Source organism: Oncorhynchus mykiss, chromosome 10 (genome assembly GCF_013265735.2).
Source record: "Oncorhynchus mykiss isolate Arlee chromosome 10, USDA_OmykA_1.1, whole genome shotgun sequence".
In the NCBI taxonomy this organism is placed as follows: domain Eukaryota; kingdom Metazoa; phylum Chordata; class Actinopteri; order Salmoniformes; family Salmonidae; genus Oncorhynchus; species Oncorhynchus mykiss.
The window spans coordinates 1,725,727-1,748,716 of record NC_048574.1 but is presented as its reverse complement, the minus strand read 5'-3'; the positions used below and the strand labels follow the sequence as shown (position 1 = coordinate 1,748,716).

The window sequence follows — 22,990 nt, the reverse complement described above, 5'->3', positions numbered from 1 at the left end:
CTGTACCGCACCGATCTAGTTGAGTCTCACTAAATCATTCTGTACCGCACCAATCTAGTTGTCTCACTAAATCATTCTGTACCGCACCAATCTAGTTGAGTCTCACTAAATCATTCTGTACCGCACCAATCTAGTTGTCTCACTAAATCATTCTGTACCGCACCGATCTAGTTGTCTCACTAAATCATTCTGTACCGCACCGATCTAGTTGAGTCCCACTAAATCATTCTGTACCGCACCGATCTAGTTGAGTCTCACTAAATCATTCTGTACCGCACCGATCTAGTTGTCCCACTAAATCATTCTGTACCGCACCAATCTAGTTGAGTCCCACTAAATCATTCTGTACCGCACCGATCTAGTTGAGTCTCACTAAATCATTCTGTACCGCACCGATCTAGTTGTCCCACTAAATCATTCTGTACCTCACCAATCTAGTTGAGTCTCACCAAATCATTCTGTACCGCACCGATCTAGTTGAGTCTCACTAAATCATTCTGTACCGCACCAATCTAGTTGAGTCTCACTAAATCATTCTGTACCTCACCAATCTAGTTAAGTCTCACTAAATCATTCTGTACCGCACCAATCTAGTTGAGTCTCACTAAATAATTCTGTACCTCACCAATCTAGTTGAGTCTCACTAAATCATTCTGTACCTCACCAATCTAGTTGAGTCTCACTAAATCATTCTGTACCGCACCGATCTAGTTGAGTCTCACTAAATCATTCTGTACCGCACCGATCTAGTTGAGTCTCACTAAATCATTCTGTACCGCACCGATCTAGTTGAGTCTCACTAAATCATTCCGTACCGCACCAATCTAGTTGAGTCTCACTAAATCATTCTGTGCCGCACCGATCTAGTTGAGTCTCACTAAATCATTCCGTACCGCACCAATCTAGTTGAGTCCCACTAAATCATTCCGTACCGCACCAATCTAGTTGAGTCTCACTAAATCATTCTGTACCGCACCGATCTAGTTGAGTCTCACTAAATCATTCTGTGCCGCACCGATCTAGTTGAGTCTCACTAAATCATTCCGTACCGCACCAATCTAGTTGAGTCCCACTAAATCATTCCGTACCGCACCAATCTAGTTGAGTCTCACTAAATCATTCTGTACCGCACCGATCTAGTTGTCTCACTAAATCATTCTGTACCGCACCGATCTAGTTGAGTCTCACTAAATCATTCTGTACCGCAGCGATCTAGTTGTCTCACTAAATCATTCTGTACCGCACCGATCTAGTTGAGTCTCACTAAATCATTCTGTACCGCACCAATCTAGTTGTCTCACTAAATCATTCTGTACCGCACCGATCTAGTTGTCTCACTGAATCATTCTGTACCGCACCGATCTAGTTGAGTCCCACTAAATCATTCTGTACCGCACCGATCTAGTTGTCTCACTAAATCATTCTGTACCGCACCGATCTAGTTGAGTCTCACTAAATCATTCTGTACCGCACCAATCTAGTTGTCTCACTAAATCATTCTGTACCGCACCAATCTAGTTGAGTCTCACTAAATCATTCTGTACCGCACCAATCTAGTTGTCTCACTAAATCATTCTGTACCGCACCGATCTAGTTGTCTCACTAAATCATTCTGTACCGCACCGATCTAGTTGAGTCCCACTAAATCATTCTGTACCGCACCGATCTAGTTGTCTCACTAAATCATTCTGTACCGCACCGATCTAGTTGAGTCTCACTAAATCATTCTGTACCGCACCGATCTAGTTGTCCCACTAAATCATTCTGTACCGCACCAATCTAGTTGAGTCCCACTAAATCATTCTGTACCGCACCGATCTAGTTGAGTCTCACTAAATCATTCTGTACCGCACCGATCTAGTTGTCCCACTAAATCATTCTGTACCTCACCAATCTAGTTGAGTCTCACTAAATCATTCTGTACCGCACCAATCTAGTTGAGTCTCACCAAATCATTCTGTACCGCACCGATCTAGTTGAGTCTCACTAAATCATTCTGTACCGCACCAATCTAGTTGAGTCTCACTAAATCATTCTGTACCTCACCAATCTAGTTAAGTCTCACTAAATCATTCTGTACCGCACCAATCTAGTTGAGTCTCACTAAATCATTCTGTACCTCACCAATCTAGTTGAGTCTCACTAAATCATTCTGTACCTCACCAATCTAGTTGAGTCTCACTAAATCATTCTGTACCGCACCAATCTAGTTGAGTCTCACTAAATCATTCTGTACCTCACCAATCTAGTTGAGTCTCACTAAATCATTCTGTACCTCACCAATCTAGTTGAGTCTCACTAAATCATTCTGTACCTCACCAATCTAGTTGAGTCTCACTAAATCATTCTGTACCTCACCAATCTAGTTGAGTCTCACTAAATCATTCTGTACCGCACCAATCTAGTTGAGTCTCACCAAATCATTCTGTACCGCACCGATCTAGTTGAGTCTCACTAAATCATTCTGTACCTCACCAATCTAGTTGAGTCTCACTAAATCATTCTGTACTGCACCGATCTAGTTGAGTCTCACTAAATCATTCTGTACCGCACCGATCTAGTTGAGTCTCACTAAATCATTCTGTACTGCACCGATCTAGTTGAGTCCCACTAAATCATTCTGTACCGCACCGATCTAGTTGAGTCTCACTAAATCATTCTGTACCGCACCGATCTAGTTGAGTCTCACTAAATCATTCTGTACCTCACCAATCTAGTTGAGTCTCACTAAATCATTCTGTACCGCACCAATCTAGTTGAGTCTCACTAAATCATTCTGTACCTCACCAATCTAGTTGAGTCTCACTAAATCATTCTGTACCGCACCGATCTAGTTGAGTCTCACTAAATCATTCTGTACTGCACCAATCTAGTTGTCTCACTAAATCATTCTGTACCGCACCAATCTAGTTGTCTCACTAAATCATTCTGTACCGCACCAATCTAGTTGAGTCTCACTAAATCATTCTGTACCGCACCAATCTAGTTGAGTCTCACTAAATCATTCTGTACTGCACCGATCTAGTTGAGTCTCACTAAATCATTCTGTACTGCACCAATCTAGTTGTCTCACTAAATCATTCTGTACCGCACCAATCTAGTTGAGTCTCACTAAATCATTCTGTACCGCACCAATCTAGTTGTGTCTCACTAAATCATTCTGTACCTCACCGATCTAGTTGAGTCTCACTAAATCATTCCGTACCGCACCAATCTAGTTGTCTCACTAAATCATTCTGTACCGCACCAATCTAGTTGTGTCTCACTAAATCATTCTGTACCTCACCAATCTAGTTGAGTCTCACTAAATCATTCCGTACCGCACCAATCTAGTTGTCTCACTAAATCATTCTGTACCGCACCGATCTAGTTGAGTCCCACTAAATCATTCTGTACCGCACCGATCTAGTTGAGTCTCACTAAATCATTCTGTACCGCACCAATCTAGTTGAGTCTCACTAAATCATTCTGTACCGCACCAATCTAGTTGAGTCTCACTAAATCATTCTGTACCGCACCGATCTAGTTGAGTCTCACTAAATCATTCTGTACCGCACCAATCTAGTTGAGTCTCACTAAATCATTCTGTACCGCACCAATCGAGTTGAGTCTCACTAAATCAATCCGTACCGCACCAATCTAGTTGAGTCTCACTAAATCATTCTGTACCGCACCAATCTAGTTGAGTCTCACTAAATCATTCTGTACTGCACCGATCTAGTTGAGTCTCACTAAATCATTCTGTACCGCACCGATCTAGTTGAGTCTCACTAAATCATTCTGTACCGCACCGATCTAGTTGAGTCTCACTAAATCATTCTGTACCGCACCAATCTAGTTGAGTCTCACTAAATCAATCCGTACCGCACCGATCTAGTTGAGTCTCACTAAATCATTCTGTACTGCACCAATCTAGTTGAGTCTCACTAAATCATTCTGTACTGCACCGATCTAGTTGAGTCTCACTAAATCATTCTTACTGCACCAATCTAGTTGTCTCACTAAATCATTCTGTACTGCACCAATCTAGTTGTCTCACTAAATCATTCTGTACCGCACCAATCTAGTTGAGTCTCACTAAATCATTCTGTACTGCACCAATCTAGTTGAGTCTCACTAAATCATTCTGTACTGCACCAATCTAGTTGTCTCACTAAATCATTCTGTACCGCACCGATCTAGTTGAGTCCCACTAAATCATTCTGTACCGCACCGATCTAGTTGAGTCTCACTAAATCATTCTGTACCGCACCGATCTAGTTGTCTCACTAAATCATTCTGTACCGCACCGATCTAGTTGAGTGCCACTAAATCATTCTGTACCGCACCGATCTAGTTGTCTCACTAAATCATTCCGTACCGCACCAATCTAGTTGAGTCTCACTAAATCATTCTGTACCGCACCGATCTAGTTGAGTCTCACTAAATCATTCTGTACCGCACCGATCTAGTTGAGTCCCACTAAATAATTCTGTACCGCACCAATCTAGTTGATTATTTATTTACTAACAAGCTAAAATGATAATATAAGATACACAAACACACAGTCTGGGCCATTGATTAGAACTTAGTACGATGACAACAGGTCCCTAGCAGACCAACACAATATGACACGTGTTACGCTAAATAGGGATTTCAAGAGAGAGAGAGAAAACATTCTCTTTGATCTGGACATTTTCCACACAACGTACAATATGCAAACAGCAAGCACATAGTTACACTGTTTTCCTTATAATGTCGTCATCTAACTTTTAATAACAACAACAACAACAACAACAACATCTTTCCTTTACATATTTCATCTATCCTCATTACTACCATTTTGGCTGACGAAACCTATTGTCCCAAAGTCCCTGTATTGCATGTTACTGTTCTGAGGTAGGTTCTCCATAGGCACATCATACATTTCATTCCTCCACAGTGAGAGGACAAAGGGATTTTGGCTGCTGCCTTAAGATTTGCAATGGGTGTGAGGTGTCATAAACCCCCCCGACTCCATACCTCTCTGTCTCTCCCCCTCTGGTGGGTGTGAGAGATGTCTCTGTAGGAGTGTTGTTCACGGTAACCTGACCCGAACAGGACAGACATGACAACTACTAGAACTATGTACTGTTATTATACTACTATAACTATATACTGTTACAGTACTACTATAACTATATACTGTTATTATACTACTATAACTATATACTGTTATTATACTACTATAACTATATACTGTTACAGTACTACTATGACTATATACTGTTATTATACTACTATAACTATATACTGTTATTATACTACTATAACTATATACTGTTACAGTACTACTATAACTATATACTGTTATTATACTACTAGAACTATATACTGTTATTATACTACTATAACTATATACTGTTACAGTACTACTATGACTATATACTGTTATTATACTACTAGAACTATATACTGTTACAGTACTACTAGAACTATATACTGTTATTATACTACTATAACTATATACTGTTATTATACTACTATAACTATATACTGTTACTATACTACTATAACTATATACTGTTACAGTACTACTATAACTATATACTGTTATTATACTACTAGAACTATATACTGTTATTATACTACTAGAACTATATACTGTTACAGTATTACTATGACTATATACTGTTATTATACTACTAGAACTATATACTGTTACAGTACTACTAGAACTATATACTGTTATTATACTACTAGAACTATATACTGTTATTATACTACTAGAACTATATACTGTTATTATACTACTAGAACTATATACTGTTATTATACTACTAGAACTATATACTGTTATTATACTACTATAACTATATACTGTTATTATACTACTATAACTATATACTGTTATTATACTACTAGAACTATATACTGTTATTATACTACTAGAACTATATACTGTTATTATACTACTAGAACTATATACTGCTTCTCCCTACTATAATTCTGTAATTCAACTACCAGAGAAGAGCTAGTTACTATGACTACATTCTCAGCCTACGGTATATCAGGGATTGATTGCAGACACTCTTATCCATTTACAGGAGCATTTAGGGTAAAGTGTCTTGAACGAGGCCACGTAGACAGATTTTTCACCTAGTCGGCTCAGGGATTCAAACCAGCAACCTTTCTGTTAGCGGCTCAACACTCTTTACCTCTAGGCTTTCTGCCACATATTGGTGCTTCATGATTGGTTCTTCATGATTGGTTCTTCATGATTGGTTCTTCATGATTGGTTCTTCATGATTGGTTCTTCATGATTGGTGATTCATGATTGGTTCTTCAGATTTACTTAATACATATTTGCTATCATACTGTATGTATTTACAGATAATGTGTGTGTGTGTGTGTGTGTTTTCTATGTTAAATTGTTTGTGTATGTGTGTGTGTGTGTTCTCTATGTTAAATTGTGTGTGTGTGTGTGTTCTCTGTTAAATTGTGTGTGTGTGTGTTCTCTATGTTTTATTGTGTGTGTGTGTGTGTGTGTGTGTTCTCTATGTTAAATTGTGTGTGTGTGTGTTCTCCATTGTTAAATTGTGTGTGTGTGTGTTCTCCATTGTTAAATTGTGTGTGTGTGTGTGTTCTCCATTGTTAAATTGTGTGTGTGTGTGTTCTCCATTGTTAAATTGTGTGTGTGTGTGTGTTCTCCATTGTTAAATTGTGTGTGTGTGTGTGTTCTCTATGTTAAATTGTGTGTGTGTGTTCTCTATGTTAAATTGTGTGTGTGTGTGTTCTCTGTGTTAAATTGTGTGTGTGTGTGTGTTCTCTATGTTAAATTGTGTGTGTGTGTTCTCTATGTTAAATTGTGTGTGTGTGTGTTCTCTATGTTAAATTGTGTGTGTGTGTGTTCTCTATGTTAAATTGTGTGTGTGTGTTCTCTATGTTAAATTGTTTGTGTGTGTGTGTTTCTGTGTTAAATTGTGTGTGTGTGTTCTCTATGTTAAATTGTGTGTGTGTGTGTTCTCTATGTTAAATTGTGTGTGTGTGTGTTCTCTATGTTAAATTGTGTGTGTGTGTGTGTTTCTGTGTTAAATTGTGTGTGTGTGTGTTCCTGTGTTGCAGTGCCACCCTCCTGGCGTTCCTAGTTGAGCTGTTGAAGAGCTCCGTGGCCATGCAGGAACAGATGCTGGGGGGGAAAGGATTCCTGGTGATCGGGTACCTGCTGGAGAAGGTACACGTTCGCTCACAATACGACTGATTGAGTTACTGATTTGATTGATTCTCTCCCTCTTCTCTCTCTCTCTCCCTCGTCTCGCTCTAGTCGTCCAGGGTCCACATCACCAGAGCGGTGTTAGATCAGTCCTTATGGTTTGAATGAATGATTGACAGGTTGACTCTCTCTCTCTCTCTCTCTCTCTCCCTCTTCTCTCTCCAGTCGTCCAGGGTCCACATCACCAGAGCGGTGTTAGATCAGTCCTTATGGTTTGAATGATTGATTGACAGGTCGACTCTCTCTCTCTCTCTCTCTCCCTCGTCTCTCTCTAGTCGTCCAGGGTCCACATCACCAGAGCGGTGTTAGATCAGTCCTTATGGTTTGAATGAATGATTGACAGGTTGACTCTCTCTCTCTCCCTCTTCTCTCTCCAGTCGTCCAGGGTCCACATCACCAGAGCTGTGCTGGAACAGTTCTTGTCCTTTGCTAAGTACCTGGACGGGTTAACCCACGGAGCGCCACTCCTCAAACAGCTGTGTGACCACGTCCTCTTCAACGCTGCCATCTGGATACACACACCCGCTAAGGTAGGGAGAGAGAGAGAGAGAGAGTGTCCTGATCTACAGTACCGTCTGGATGCACACAGCCCGTATAGTTCTGCCCAGATCCTATAATCTTTCTCCAGGGGTAGCTGATTCCACACAGCAACTGGAAGGGAGATTTTTTGTGAAGAGAGTCAAGGAATAAAATAAAAGTGTGTAAAATTACAGGGGTAGAAGAAGAGAAGAACGTGAGAGAGAATATAGAAGAAAGAGAGAACAGCTGAAAAGAGAGATGCAGTGGGGGGGGGAGGGGAAAGACAGAGGAGGTGGAAGAGAGAGAGAGGAGCGGGGAAAGAGAGAGAGGATGGATTCAGCTCTTGAGCTGACTAATGTCAGTTCTGAATTAGCTGTTGCACTAGTGGGTATAGTGTCAGTCCAGTGTGTTCGACTACCACTTTGTTAGGGACACCTCGTTAAGAGATACCTCGTTAAGAGACACCTCGTTAAGAGATACCTCGTTAAGAGATACCTCGTTAAGAGATACCTCGTTAAGAGATACCTCGTTAAATATATTTCTAATCACCCTGGATGGTGGCAGTGTGTGTGAGGGGGCTAAGGATGTGGGAGCAAGCTGTGTGTGTGTGTGTGTGTGTGTGTGTGTGTGTGTGTGTGTGTGTGTGTGTGTGTGTGAGAGAGAGAGACACGAGGGTGAGAGAGACGGGAGAGAGGGAGACGGGCGTGGAAATGAACGAGGAATAGAAAGGTTTTTAAATGTCTGAACTTAGATGGTGTTTGTGTAAACTCCTCAGATGAGCCTGAGGTGGTAAAAAAAATACTTTAGATATGGTATTAGAGACCAATAGTTATGTAGAGAAGAGCAGGACCAATAGTTATGTAGAGAAGAGCAGGACCAATAGTTATGCAGAGAAGAGCAGGACCAATAGTTATGTAGAGAAGAGCAGGACCAATAGTTATGTGGAGAAGAGCAGGACCAATAGTTATGTAGAGAAGAGCAGGACCAAAAGTTATGCAGAGAAGAGCAGGACCAATAGTTATGTAGAGAAGAGCAGGACCAATAGTTATGTGGAGAAGAGCAGGACCAATAGTTATGTAGAGAAGAGCAGGACCAATAGTTATGTGGAGAAGAGCAGGACCAATAGTTATGTAGAGAAGAGCAGGACCAATAGTTATGTGGAGAAGAGCAGGACCAATAGTTATGTAGAGAAGAGCAGGACCAAAAGTTATGCAGAGAAGAGCAGGACCAAAACATAGTTGTTAATGAAGCAAACAGGGTGGACATCAGATTATTAGAGAGATCCTGAGTTTAGTTCGGTGAGAGCGGTTTAGGATTTTGCGTAGCATCAAACCATGTTTGGCGCGAATAGAAGAGGAGTGGACACGGTTCCAGAATATCTTCCCATGTGTCATCAATAAACTCATCACTGTTCCCATAAACCTTTTAATAGCTTGTGAAGGAAGGGTTGTGAAGAGAGTCAATTTTATCATAGCTGTAAGAAATATCAACTTTTTTACAGTTGGGGATGGTGTGATCAATGCGTCAGTGGGAGGGCCCACAGGAATACTGGGGAATTGATCAATGCGTCAGTGGGAGGGCCCACAGGAATACTGGTGAATTGATTAATGCGTCAGTGGGAGGGCCCACAGGAATACTGGAGAATTGATTAATGCGTCAGTGGGAGGGCCCACAGGAATACTGGGGAATTGATTAATGCATCAGTGGGAGGGCCCACAGGAATACTGGTGAATTGATTAATGCATCAGTGGGAGGGCCCACAGGAATACTGGGGAATTGATCAATGCATCAGTGGGAGGGCCCACAGGAATACTGGAGAATTGATTAATGCATCAGTGGGAGGGCCCACAGGAATACTGGGGAATTGATCAATGCATCAGTGGGAGGGCCCACAGGAATACTGGGGAATTGATCAATGCATCAGTGGGAGGGCCCACAGGAATACTGGAGAATTGATTAATGCGTCAGTGGGAGGGCCCACAGGAATACTGGGGAATTGATTAATGCATCAGTGGGAGGGCCCACAGGAATACTGGTGAATTGATTAATGCGTCAGTGGGAGGGCCCACAGGAATACTGGTGAATTGATTAATGCATCAGTGGGAGGGCCCACAGGAATACTGGGGAATTGATTAATGCGTCAGTGGGAGGGCCCACAGGAATACTGGAGAATTGATTAATGCGTCAGTGGGAGGGCCCACAGGAATACTGGAGAATTGATTAATGCATCAGTGGGAGGGCCCACAGGAATACTGGGGAATTGATTAATGCGTCAGTGGGAGGGCCCACAGGAATACTGGAGAATTGATTAATGCGTCAGTACAGGAAGAGTTGAGAGGTTATGTCACGGACAAAGATGCTCACAAAATCTTAAGAAATGACTATTTGGAAAGGTGGAAATTAGCTGAGTTTTTGGCACGATGCAAACCTTCACTTTTTCCACATTTTGTTACGTTACAACCTTATTCTAAAATGTATTAAGTAGTTGTTTTCCTTCATCAATCTACACACAATACACCCCATAATAACATCACAATACCCCATAATGACATCACTATACCCCATAATGACATCACAATACCCCATAATAACATCACAACACCCCATAATAACATCACAATACCCCATACTGACATCACAAGACCCCATAATGACATCACAATACCCCATAATGACATCACAATACCCCATAATGACATCACAATACCCCATAATGACATCACAATACCCCATAATGACATCACAATACCCCATAATAACATCACAATACCCCATACTGACATCACAATACCCCATACTGACATCACAATACCCCATACTGACATCACAATACCCCATAATAACATCACAATACCCCATACTGACATCACAATACCCCATACTGACATCACAATACCCCATACTGACATCACAATACCCCATACTGACATCACAATACCCCATAATAACATCACAATACCCCATACTGACATCACAATACCCCATAATAACATCACAATACCCCATACTGACATCACAATACCCCATACTGACATCACAATACCCCATACTGACATCACAATACCCCATAATAACATCACAATACCCCATACTGACATCACAATACCCCATACTGACATCACAATACCCCATACTGACATCACAATACCCCATAATGACATCACAATACCCCATACTGACATCACAATACCCCATACTGACATCACAATACCCCATAATAACATCACAATACCCCATACTGACATCACAATACCCCATACTGACATCACAATACCCCATAATGACATCACAACACCCCATACTGACATCACAATACCCCATACTGACATCACAATACCCCATAATGACATCACAATACCCCATACTGACATCACAATACCCCATAATAACATCACAACACCCCATAATAACATCACAATACCCCATACTGACATCACAAGACCCCATAATGACATCACAATACCCCATAATGACATCACAATACCCCATAATGACATCACAATACCCCATAATAACATCACAACACCCCATAATAACATCACAATACCCCATACTGACATCACAAGACCCCATAATGACATCACAATACCCCATAATGACATCACAATACCCCATAATGACATCACAATACCCCATAATGACATCACAATACCCCATAATGACATCACAATACCCCATAATGACATCACAATACCCCATAATAACATCACAATACCCCATACTGACATCACAATACCCCATACTGACATCACAATACCCCATACTGACATCACAATACCCCATAATAACATCACAATACCCCATACTGACATCACAATACCCCATACTGACATCACAATACCCCATACTGACATCACAATACCCCATAATAACATCACAATACCCCATACTGACATCACAATACCCCATAATGACATCACAACACCCCATACTGACATCACAATACCCCATACTGACATCACAATACCCCATAATGACATCACAATAACCCATACTGACATCACAATACCCCATAATAACATCACAACACCCCATAATAACATCACAATACCCCATACTGACATCACAAGACCCCATAATGACATCACAATACCCCATACTGACATCACAAGACCCCATAATGACATCACAATACCCCATAATGACATCACAATACCCCATAATGACATCACAATACCCCATAATGACATCACAATACCCCATAATGACATCACAATACCCCATAATGACATCACAATACCCCATAATAACATCACAATACCCCATACTGACATCACAATACCCCATACTGACATCACAATACCCCATACTGACATCACAATACCCCATAATAACATCACAATACCCCATACTGACATCACAATACCCCATACTGACATCACAATACCCCATACTGACATCACAATACCCCATAATAACATCACAATACCCCATACTGACATCACAATACCCCATACTGACATCACAATACCCCATAATAACATCACAATACCCCATACTGACATCACAATACCCCATACTGACATCACAATACCCCATACTGACATCACAATACCCCATACTGACATCACAATACCCCATACTGACATCACAATACCCCATACTGACATCACAATACCCCATACTGACATCACAATACCCCATAATGACATCACAATACCCCATACTGACATCACAATACCCCATACTGACATCACAATACCCCATAATAACATCACAATACCCCATACTGACATCACAATACCCCATACTGACATCACAATACCCCATAATAACATCACAATACCCCATAATGACATCACAACACCCCATACTGACATCACAATACCCCATAATGACATCACAACACCCCATAATGACAAAACAAAAACAGAATTGAATACATTTTTGCAAATGTATTAAAAACAAAAAACTGAAATATCACATTTACATAAGTATTCAGACTCTTTACTCAATACTTTGTTGAAGCACCTTTGGCAGCGATTAACAGCCTCGAGTCTTCTTGGGTATGACGCTACAAGCTTGGCACACTTGTATTTGGGGAGTTTCTCCCATTTTTCTCTGCAGATCCTCTCAAGCTCTGTCAGGTTGGATGAGGAGCGTCGCTGCACAGCTATCAGGTCTCTCCAGAGAAGTTCGATTGGGTTGATGTCCGGGCACTGGCCACTCAAGGACATTCAGAGACTAGTCGTGAAGCCACTCCTGCATTGTCTTGGTAGTGTGCTTAGGGTTGTTGTCCTGTTGGAAAGTTAACCTTTGCCCCAGTCTGAGGTCCTGAGCGCTCTGGAGCAGGTCAAGGATCTCTCTGTACTTTGTTCCGTTCACCTTTCCCTCGATCCTGAAGACATGAGAGGAGGGTAGAGGGCATGAGAGGAGGGTAGAGGACATGAGAGGAGGGTAGAGGACATGAGAGGAGGAGGGTAGAGGACATGAGAGGAGGGTAGAGGACATGAGAGGAGGGTGGAGGACATGAGAGGAGGATGGAGGACAGGAGAGGAGGGTAGAGGACAGGAGGGGAGGGTAGAGGACATGAGAGGAGGGTAGAGGACAGGAGGGGAGGGTAGAGGACATGAGAGGAGGGTAGAGGATATGAGAGGAGGGTAGAGGACAAGAGAGGAGAGGAGGGTAGAGGATATGAGAGGAGAGGAGAGGAGGGTAGAGGAGATGAGAGGAGAGGAGGGTAGAGGAGAGGAGAGGAGGGTAGAGGACAAGAGAGGAGAGGAGGGTAGAGGACAGGAGGGGAGGGTAGAGGACATGAGAGGAGGGTAGAGGACAGGAGGGGAGGGTAGAGGACATGAGAGGAGGGTAGAGGATATGAGAGGAGGGTAGAGGACATGAGAGGAGTGTAGAGGACAGGAGGGGAGGGTAGAGGACATGAGAGGAGGGTAGAGGACATGAGAGGAGGGTAGAGGACATGAGAGGAGGGTAGAGGACATGAGAGGAGGGTAGAGGACATGAGAGGAGGGTAGAGGACATGAGAGGAGGACATGAGAGGAGAGGAGGGTAGAGGACATGAGAGGAGAGGAGAGGAGGGTAGAGGAGATGAGAGGAGAGGAGGGTAGAGGAGAGGAGAGGAGGGTAGAGGACAAGAGAGGAGAGGAGGGTAGAGGATATGAGAGGAGAGGAGGGTAGAGGACATGAGAGGAGGGTAGAGGACATGAGAGGAGGGTAGAGGACATGAGAGGAGGGTAGAGGACAAGAGAGGAGAGGAGGGTAGAGGACAAGAGAGGAGGGTAGAGGACATGAGAGGAGGGTAGAGGACATGAGAGGAGAGGAGAGGAGGGTAGAGGAGAGGAGGACAAGAGAGGAGAGGAGGGTAGAGGACATGAGAGGAAAGGAGGGTAGAGGACAAGAGAGGAGGGTAGAGGATATGAGAGGAGAGGAGGGTAGAGGACATGAGAGGAGGGTAGAGGACATGAGAGGAGGGTAGAGGACATGAGAGGAGAGGAGGGTAGAGGACAAGAGATGAGAGGAGGACAAAAGAGGAGAGGAGGGTAGAGGATAGGAGAGGAGAGGAGGGTAGAGGACAACACCTTCAGTTGATAGTTGCTGTGTCTCTCTCTCTCCCCCTCTTTTTCCCTTCCTGTATGTGTGTTACGTGTTTCTCCTTCCAGGTCCAGTTGTCCCTGTACACCTACCTGTCTGCGGAGTTCATTGGGACGTCGACCATCTACAGCACCATCCGTCGCGTTGGTACCGTGCTGCAGCTGATGCACACGCTGAAGTACTACTACTGGGTCAGCAACCCACTGGAGAGCAGCGGCATCACACCTAAAGGACTGGGTACGTACGCACGCACGCACAGACAGACAGACAGACAGACAGACAGACAGACAGACAGACGTCACAGACAGACGTCACAGACAGACAGACAGACAGACGTCACAGACAGACGTCACAGACAGACGTCACAGACAGACAGACAGACAGACAGACGTCACAGACAGATGTCACAGATAGACAGACGTCACAGACAGACGTCACAGACAGACAGACAGACGTCACAGACAGACGTCACAGACAGACAGACGTCACAGACAGACGTCACAGACCGACGTCACAGACAGACAGACATCACAGACAGACAGACGTCACAGACAGACAGACGTCACAGACAGACAGACGTCACAGACGTCACACACAGACAGACAGACAGACAGACAGACAGACGTCACACACAGACAGACAGACAGACAGACAGACGTCACACACAGACAGACAGACAGACAGACGTCACACACAGACAGACAGACAGACGTCACACACAGACAGACAGACAGACGTCACACACAGACGGGTACTTGTGTTCTTTCCTAGATCCCGTGTGGACCTGAATGAAATGTTGTGTTGATGTTTTCTGTGTGTTGATGAAATGACTGAATGTTTAAAAAAAAATAATAATAATATTACCGTTTTTCTAACGTTGAATTAACATTCATTTAAATTCCGTTGGTGATATATTAACGTTGTTTTAATGTTGTCTGTGTGCAGATGGACCTAGGCCGTCCCAGAAGGAGATCGTCTCTCTCAGAGCCTTCATTCTGCTGTTCCTCAAACAACTCATACTCAAGGTACCATGAAAGTTTTACATACTACATACTACATACAACATACTACATACTACATACAACACACCATAACTACTTCGTCCAGTAGTTCCTCAAACAACTCATACTCAAGGTACTGAACTATATATATTTTTATTAGGGATGTCACAGTTTATTCAGTTAACTCAAGTTAACTTTTTTGTCAATTTTAATGGGCTAAGTTTTTTTCCAGCAGTTAATCACATTGTCTGAAAGCATTGAAAACTACTCTGAGAACACACACCGTCTACTCTGAGAACACACACCGTCTACTCTGAGAACACACACCGTCTACTCTGAGAACATCCAACACACACGTCTATACTGAGAACATCCAACACACACTGTCTACTCTGAGAACACACACCGTCTACTCTGAGAACACGCACCGTCTACTCTGAGAACACACACCGTCTACTCTGAGAACATCCAACACACACCGTCTATACTGAGAACATCCAACACACACTGTCTACTCTGAGAACACACACCGTCTACTCTGAGAACACACACCGTCTACTCTGAGAACACACACCGTCTACTCTGAGAACATCCAACACACACCGTCTATACTGAGAACATCCAACACACACCGTCTACTCTGAGAACATCCAACACACACTGTCTACTCTGACAACACACACCGTCTATACTGAGAACATCCAACACACACCGTCTATACTGAGAACATCCAACACACACCGTCTACTCTGAGAACATCCAACACACACCGTCTATACTGAGAACATCCAACACACACCGTCTACTCTGAGAACACACACCGTCTATACTGAGAACATCCAACACACACCGTCTACTCTGAGAACATCCAACACACACCGTCTACTCTGAGAACATCCAACACACACCGTCTACTCTGAGAACATCCAACACACACCGTCTACTCTGAGAACATCCAACACACACGTCTACTCTGAGAACATCCAACACACACGTCTACTCTGAGAACATCCAACACACACGTCTACTCTGAGAACATCCAACACACACCGTCTACTCTGAGAACATCCAACACACACGTCTACTCTGAGAACATCCAACACACACCGTCTACTCTGAGAACATCCAACACACACGTCTACTCTGAGAACATCCAACACACACGTCTACTCTGAGAACATCCAACACACACGTCTACTCTGAGAACATCCAACACACACCGTCTATACTGAGAACATCCAACACACACCGTCTATACTGAGAACATCCAACACACACCGTCTACTCTGAGAACATCCAACACACACCGTCTACTCTGAGAACATCCAACACACACCGTCTATACTGAGAACATCCAACACACACCGTCTACTCTGAGAACATCCAACACACACCGTCTATACTGAGAACATCCAACACACACCGGCTACTCTGAGAACACACACCGTCTATACTGAGAACATCCAACACACACCGTCTACTCTGAGAACATCCAACACACACCATCTACTCTGAGAACACACACCGGCTACTCTGAGAACACACACCGTCTATACTGAGAACATCCAACACACACCGTCTACTCTGAGAACATCCAACACACACTGTCTACTCTGACAACACACACCGTCTATACTGAGAACATCCAACACACACCGTCTATACTGAGAACATCCAACACACACCGTCTACTCTGAGAACATCCAACACACACCGTCTATACTGAGAACATCCAACACACACCGTCTACTCTGAGAACACACACCGTCTATACTGAGAACATCCAACACACACCGTCTACTCTGAGAACATCCAACACACACCGTCTACTCTGAGAACATCCAACACACACCGTCTACTCTGAGAACATCCAACACACACCGTCTACTCTGAGAACATCCAACACACACGTCTACTCTGAGAACATCCAACACACACGTCTACTCTGAGAACATCCAACACACACGTCTACTCTGAGAACATCCAACACACACCGTCTACTCTGAGAACATCCAACACACATGTCTACTCTGAGAACATCCAACACACACCGTCTACTCTGAGAACATCCAACACACACGTCTACTCTGAGAACATCCAACACACACGTCTACTCTGAGAACATCCAACACACACGTCTACTCTGAGAACATCCAACACACACCGTCTATACTGAGAACATCCAACACACACCGTCTATACTGAGAACATCCAACACACACCGTCTACTCTGAGAACATCCAACACACACCGTCTACTCTGAGAACATCCAACACACACCGTCTATACTGAGAACATCCAACACACACCGTCTACTCTGAGAACATCCAACACACACCGTCTATACTGAGAACATCCAACACACACCGGCTACTCTGAGAACACACACCGTCTATACTGAGAACATCCAACACACACCGTCTACTCTGAGAACATCCAACACACACCATCTACTCTGAGAACACACACCGGCTACTCTGAGAACACACACCGTCTATACTGAGAACACACACCGTCTATACTGAGAACACACACCGTCTATACTGAGAACATCCAACACACACCGTCTATACTGAGAACGTCCAACACACACCGTCTACTCTGAGAACACACACTGTCTACTCTGAGAACATCCAACACACACCGTCTATACTGAGAACATCCAACACACACCGTCTATACTGAGAACGTCCAACACACACCGTCTACTCTGAGAACACACACCGTCTACTCTGAGAACACACACCGTCTATACTGAGATCATCCAACACACACCGTCTATACTGAGAACATCCAACACACACCGTCTATACTGAGAACATCCAACACACACCATCTACTCTGAGAACACACACCGTCTATACTGAGAACATCCAACACACACCGTCTATACTGAGAACATCCAACACACACCATCTACTCTGAGAACACACACCGTCTATACTGAGAACATCCAACACACACCGGCTACTCTGAGAACACACACCGTCTATACTGAGAACATCCAACACACACCGTCTATACTGAGAACATCCAACACACACCGGCTACTCTGAGAACACACACCGTCTATACTGAGAACATCCAACACACACCGTCTATACTGAGAACATCCAACACACACCGTCTATACTGAGAACATCCAACACACACCGTCTATACTGAGAACATCCAACACACACCGTCTACTCTGAGAACATCCAACACACACCGTCTACTCTGAGAACATCCAACACACACCGTCTATACTGAGAACATCCAACACACACCGTCTATACTGAGAACATCCAACACACACCGTCTATACTGAGAACATCCAACACACACCGTCTACTCTGAGAACATCCAACACACACCGTCTACTCTGAGAACATCCAACACACACCGTCTACTCTGAGAACATCCAACACACACCGTCTATACTGAGAACATCCAACACACACCGTCTATACTGAGAACATCCAACACACACCGTCTATACTGAGAACATCCAACACACACCGTCTACTCTGAGAACATCCAACACACACCGGCTACTCTGAGAACACACACCGTCTATACTGAGAACATCCAACACACACCGTCTATACTGAGAACATCCAACACACACCGTCTATACTGAGAACATCCAACACACACCGTCTATACTGAGAACATCCAACACACACCGTCTACTCTGAGAACATCCAACACACACCGTCTATACTGAGAACATCCAACACACACCGTCTATACTGAGAACATCCAACACACACCGTCTACTCTGAGAACATCCAACACACACCGTCTACTCTGAGAACATCCAACACACACCGTCTACTCTGAGAACATCCAACACACACGTCTACTCTGAGAACATCCAACACACACGTCTACTCTGAGAACATCCAACACACACGTCTACTCTGAGAACATCCAACACACACCGTCTACTCTGAGAACATCCAACACACACCGTCTATACTGAGAACATCCAACACACACCGTCTATACTGAGAACATCCAACACACACCGTCTACTCTGAGAACATCCAACACACACCGTCTATACTGAGAACATCCAACACACACCGTCTATACTGAGAACATCCAACACACACCGTCTATACTGAGAACGTCCAACACACACCGTCTACTCTGAGAACATCCAACACACACCGTCTACTCTGAGAACATCCAACACACACCGTCTACTCTGAGAACATCCAACACACACCGTCTATACTGAGAACACACACCGTCTACTCTGAGAACGTCCAACACACACCGTCTATACTGAGAACATCCAACACACACCGTCTATACTGAGAACATCCAACACACACCGTCTACTCTGAGAACACACACCGTCTATACTGAGAACACACACCGTCTATACTGAGAACACACACCGGCTACTCTGAGAACACACACCGGCTACTCTGAGAACACACACCGTCTATACTGAGAACACACACCGTCTATACTGAGAACACACACCGTCTATACTGAGAACATCCAACACACACCGTCTATACTGAGACCGTCCAACACACACCGTCTACTCTGAGAACACACACCGTCTACTCTGAGAACATCCAACACACACCGTCTATACTGAGAACGTCCAACACACACCGTCTATACTGAGAACGTCCAACACACACCGTCTACTCTGAGAACACACACCGTCTACTCTGAGAACACACACCGTCTATACTGAGAACATCCAACACACACCGTCTATACTGAGAACATCCAACACACACCGTCTATACTGAGAACATCCAACACACACCATCTACTCTGAGAACACACACCGTCTATACTGAGAACATCCAACACACACCGTCTATACTGAGAACATCCAACACACACCATCTACTCTGAGAACACACACCGTCTATACTGAGAACATCCAACACACACCGGCTACTCTGAGAACACACACCGTCTATACTGAGAACATCCAACACACACCGTCTATACTGAGAACATCCAACACACACCGGCTACTCTGAGAACACACACCGTCTATACTGAGAACATCCAACACACACCGTCTATACTGAGAACATCCAACACACACCGTCTATACTGAGAACATCCAACACACACCGTCTATACTGAGAACATCCAACACACACCGTCTACTCTGAGAACATCCAACACACACCGTCTACTCTGAGAACATCCAACACACACCGTCTATACTGAGAACATCCAACACACACCGTCTATACTGAGAACATCCAACACACACCGTCTATACTGAGAACATCCAACACACACCGTCTACTCTGAGAACATCCAACACACACCGTCTACTCTGAGAACATCCAACACACACCGTCTACTCTGAGAACATCCAACACACACCGTCTATACTGAGAACATCCAACACACACCGTCTATACTGAGAACATCCAACACACACCGTCTATACTGAGAACATCCAACACACACCGTCTACTCTGAGAACATCCAACACACACCGTCTACTCTGAGAACATCCAACACACACCGTCTACTCTGAGAACATCCAACACACACCGTCTATACTGAGAACATCCAACACACACCGTCTATACTGAGAACATCCAACACACACCGTCTATACTGAGAACATCCAACACACACCGTCTACTCTGAGAACATCCAACACACACCGTCTACTCTGAGAACATCCAACACACACCGTCTATACTGAGAACATCCAACACACACCGTCTATACTGAGAACATCCAACACACACCGTCTATACTGAGAACATCCAACACACACCGTCTACTCTGAGAACATCCAACACACACCGTCTACTCTGAGAACATCCAACACACACCGTCTACTCTGAGAACATCCAACACACACCGTCTATACTGAGAACATCCAACACACACCGTCTATACTGAGAACATCCAACACACACCGTCTATACTGAGAACATCCAACACACACCGTCTATACTGAGAACATCCAACACACACCGTCTACTCTGAGAACATCCAACACACACCGTCTATACTGAGAACATCCAACACACACCGTCTATACTGAGAACATCCAACACACACCGTCTACTCTGAGAACATCCAACACACACCGTCTACTCTGAGAACATCCAACACACACCGTCTACTCTGAGAACATCCAACACACACGTCTACTCTGAGAACATCCAACACACACGTCTACTCTGAGAACATCCAACACACACGTCTACTCTGAGAACATCCAACACACACCGTCTACTCTGAGAACATCCAACACACACCGTCTATACTGAGAACATCCAACACACACCGTCTATACTGAGAACATCCAACACACACCGTCTACTCTGAGAACATCCAACACACACCGTCTATACTGAGAACATCCAACACACACCGTCTATACTGAGAACATCCAACACACACCGTCTATACTGAGAACGTCCAACACACACCGTCTACTCTGAGAACATCCAACACACACCGTCTACTCTGAGAACATCCAACACACACCGTCTACTCTGAGAACATCCAACACACACCGTCTATACTGAGAACACACACCGTCTACTCTGAGAACGTCCAACACACACCGTCTATACTGAGAACATCCAACACACACCGTCTACTCTGAGAACACACACCGTCTATACTGAGAACACACACCGTCTATACTGAGAACACACACCGTCTATACTGAGAACACACACCGGCTACTCTGAGAACACACACCGTCTATACTGAGAACACACACCGTCTATACTGAGAACACACACCGTCTATACTGAGAACATCCAACACACACCGTCTATACTGAGAACGTCCAACACACACCGTCTACACTCCACGCCGTGGAGAACGTTCTGTTGCCTGCAACATCCTCCAGCATGACCGGTTTGGCGGTGGGTCAGTCATGGTGTGGGCTGGCATTTCTTTGGGGGGGCCGCACAGCCCTCCATGTGCTCGCCAGTGGTAGCCTGACTGCCATTAGGTACCGAGATGAGATCCTCAGACCCCTTGTGAGACAAGATGCTGGTCCGGTTGGCCCTGGGTTCTTCCTAATGCAAGACAATGCTAGACCTCATGTGGCTGGAGTGTGTCAGCAGTTCCTGCAAGAGGAAGGCATTGATGCTGTGTACTGGCCCGCCCGTTCCCCAGACCTGAATCCAATTGAGCACATCTGGGACATCATGTCTCGCTCCATCCACCACAGACTGTCCAGGAGTTGGCGGATGCTTTAGTCCAGGTCTGGGAGGAGATCCCTCAGGAGACCATCCGCCACCTCATCAGGAGCATGCCCAGGCGTTGTAGGGAGGTCATACAGGCACGTGGAGGCCACATACACTACTGAGCCTCATTTTGACTTGTTTTAAGGACATTACATCAAAGTTGGATCAGCCTGTAGTGTGGTTTTCCACTTTAATTTTGAGTGTGACTCCAAATCCAGACCTCCATGGGTTGCTAAATTTGATTTCCATTGATAATTTTTGTGTGATTTTGTTGTCAGCACATTCAACTATGTAAAGAAAAAAGTATTTAATCAGAATATTTCATTCATTCAGATCTAGGATGTGTTATTTTAGTGTTCCCTTTATTTTTTTGAGCAGTGTAGTTTCCAGTTTACATAGAGTCCAGTGAAGTTCCTTGAGGGCTGTCTTGGTGTCTGTTTGAGGGGGAATGCTGTGACTATAATTGACGAGAATTCTCTTGGTAGGTAGAA

The 22,990-nt window shown here is 44.1% G+C and overlaps 1 protein-coding gene across 1 annotated transcript in view; it reads left to right on the top strand.

Moving 5' to 3' along the window:
- The window catches only part of LOC110534825 (neurobeachin), a 283,558-nt gene that overhangs the window by 132,190 nt on the left and 128,378 nt on the right, over nucleotides 1-22,990 (top strand). Inside the window, exons 13-16 of the mRNA XM_036989471.1 lie at nucleotides 7,084-7,192; nucleotides 7,609-7,761; nucleotides 14,365-14,533; nucleotides 15,242-15,321. Coding sequence (XP_036845366.1) covers nucleotides 7,084-7,192; nucleotides 7,609-7,761; nucleotides 14,365-14,533; nucleotides 15,242-15,321 — 511 coding nt within the window. The remainder of the gene's footprint in view (nucleotides 1-7,083; nucleotides 7,193-7,608; nucleotides 7,762-14,364; nucleotides 14,534-15,241; nucleotides 15,322-22,990) is intronic.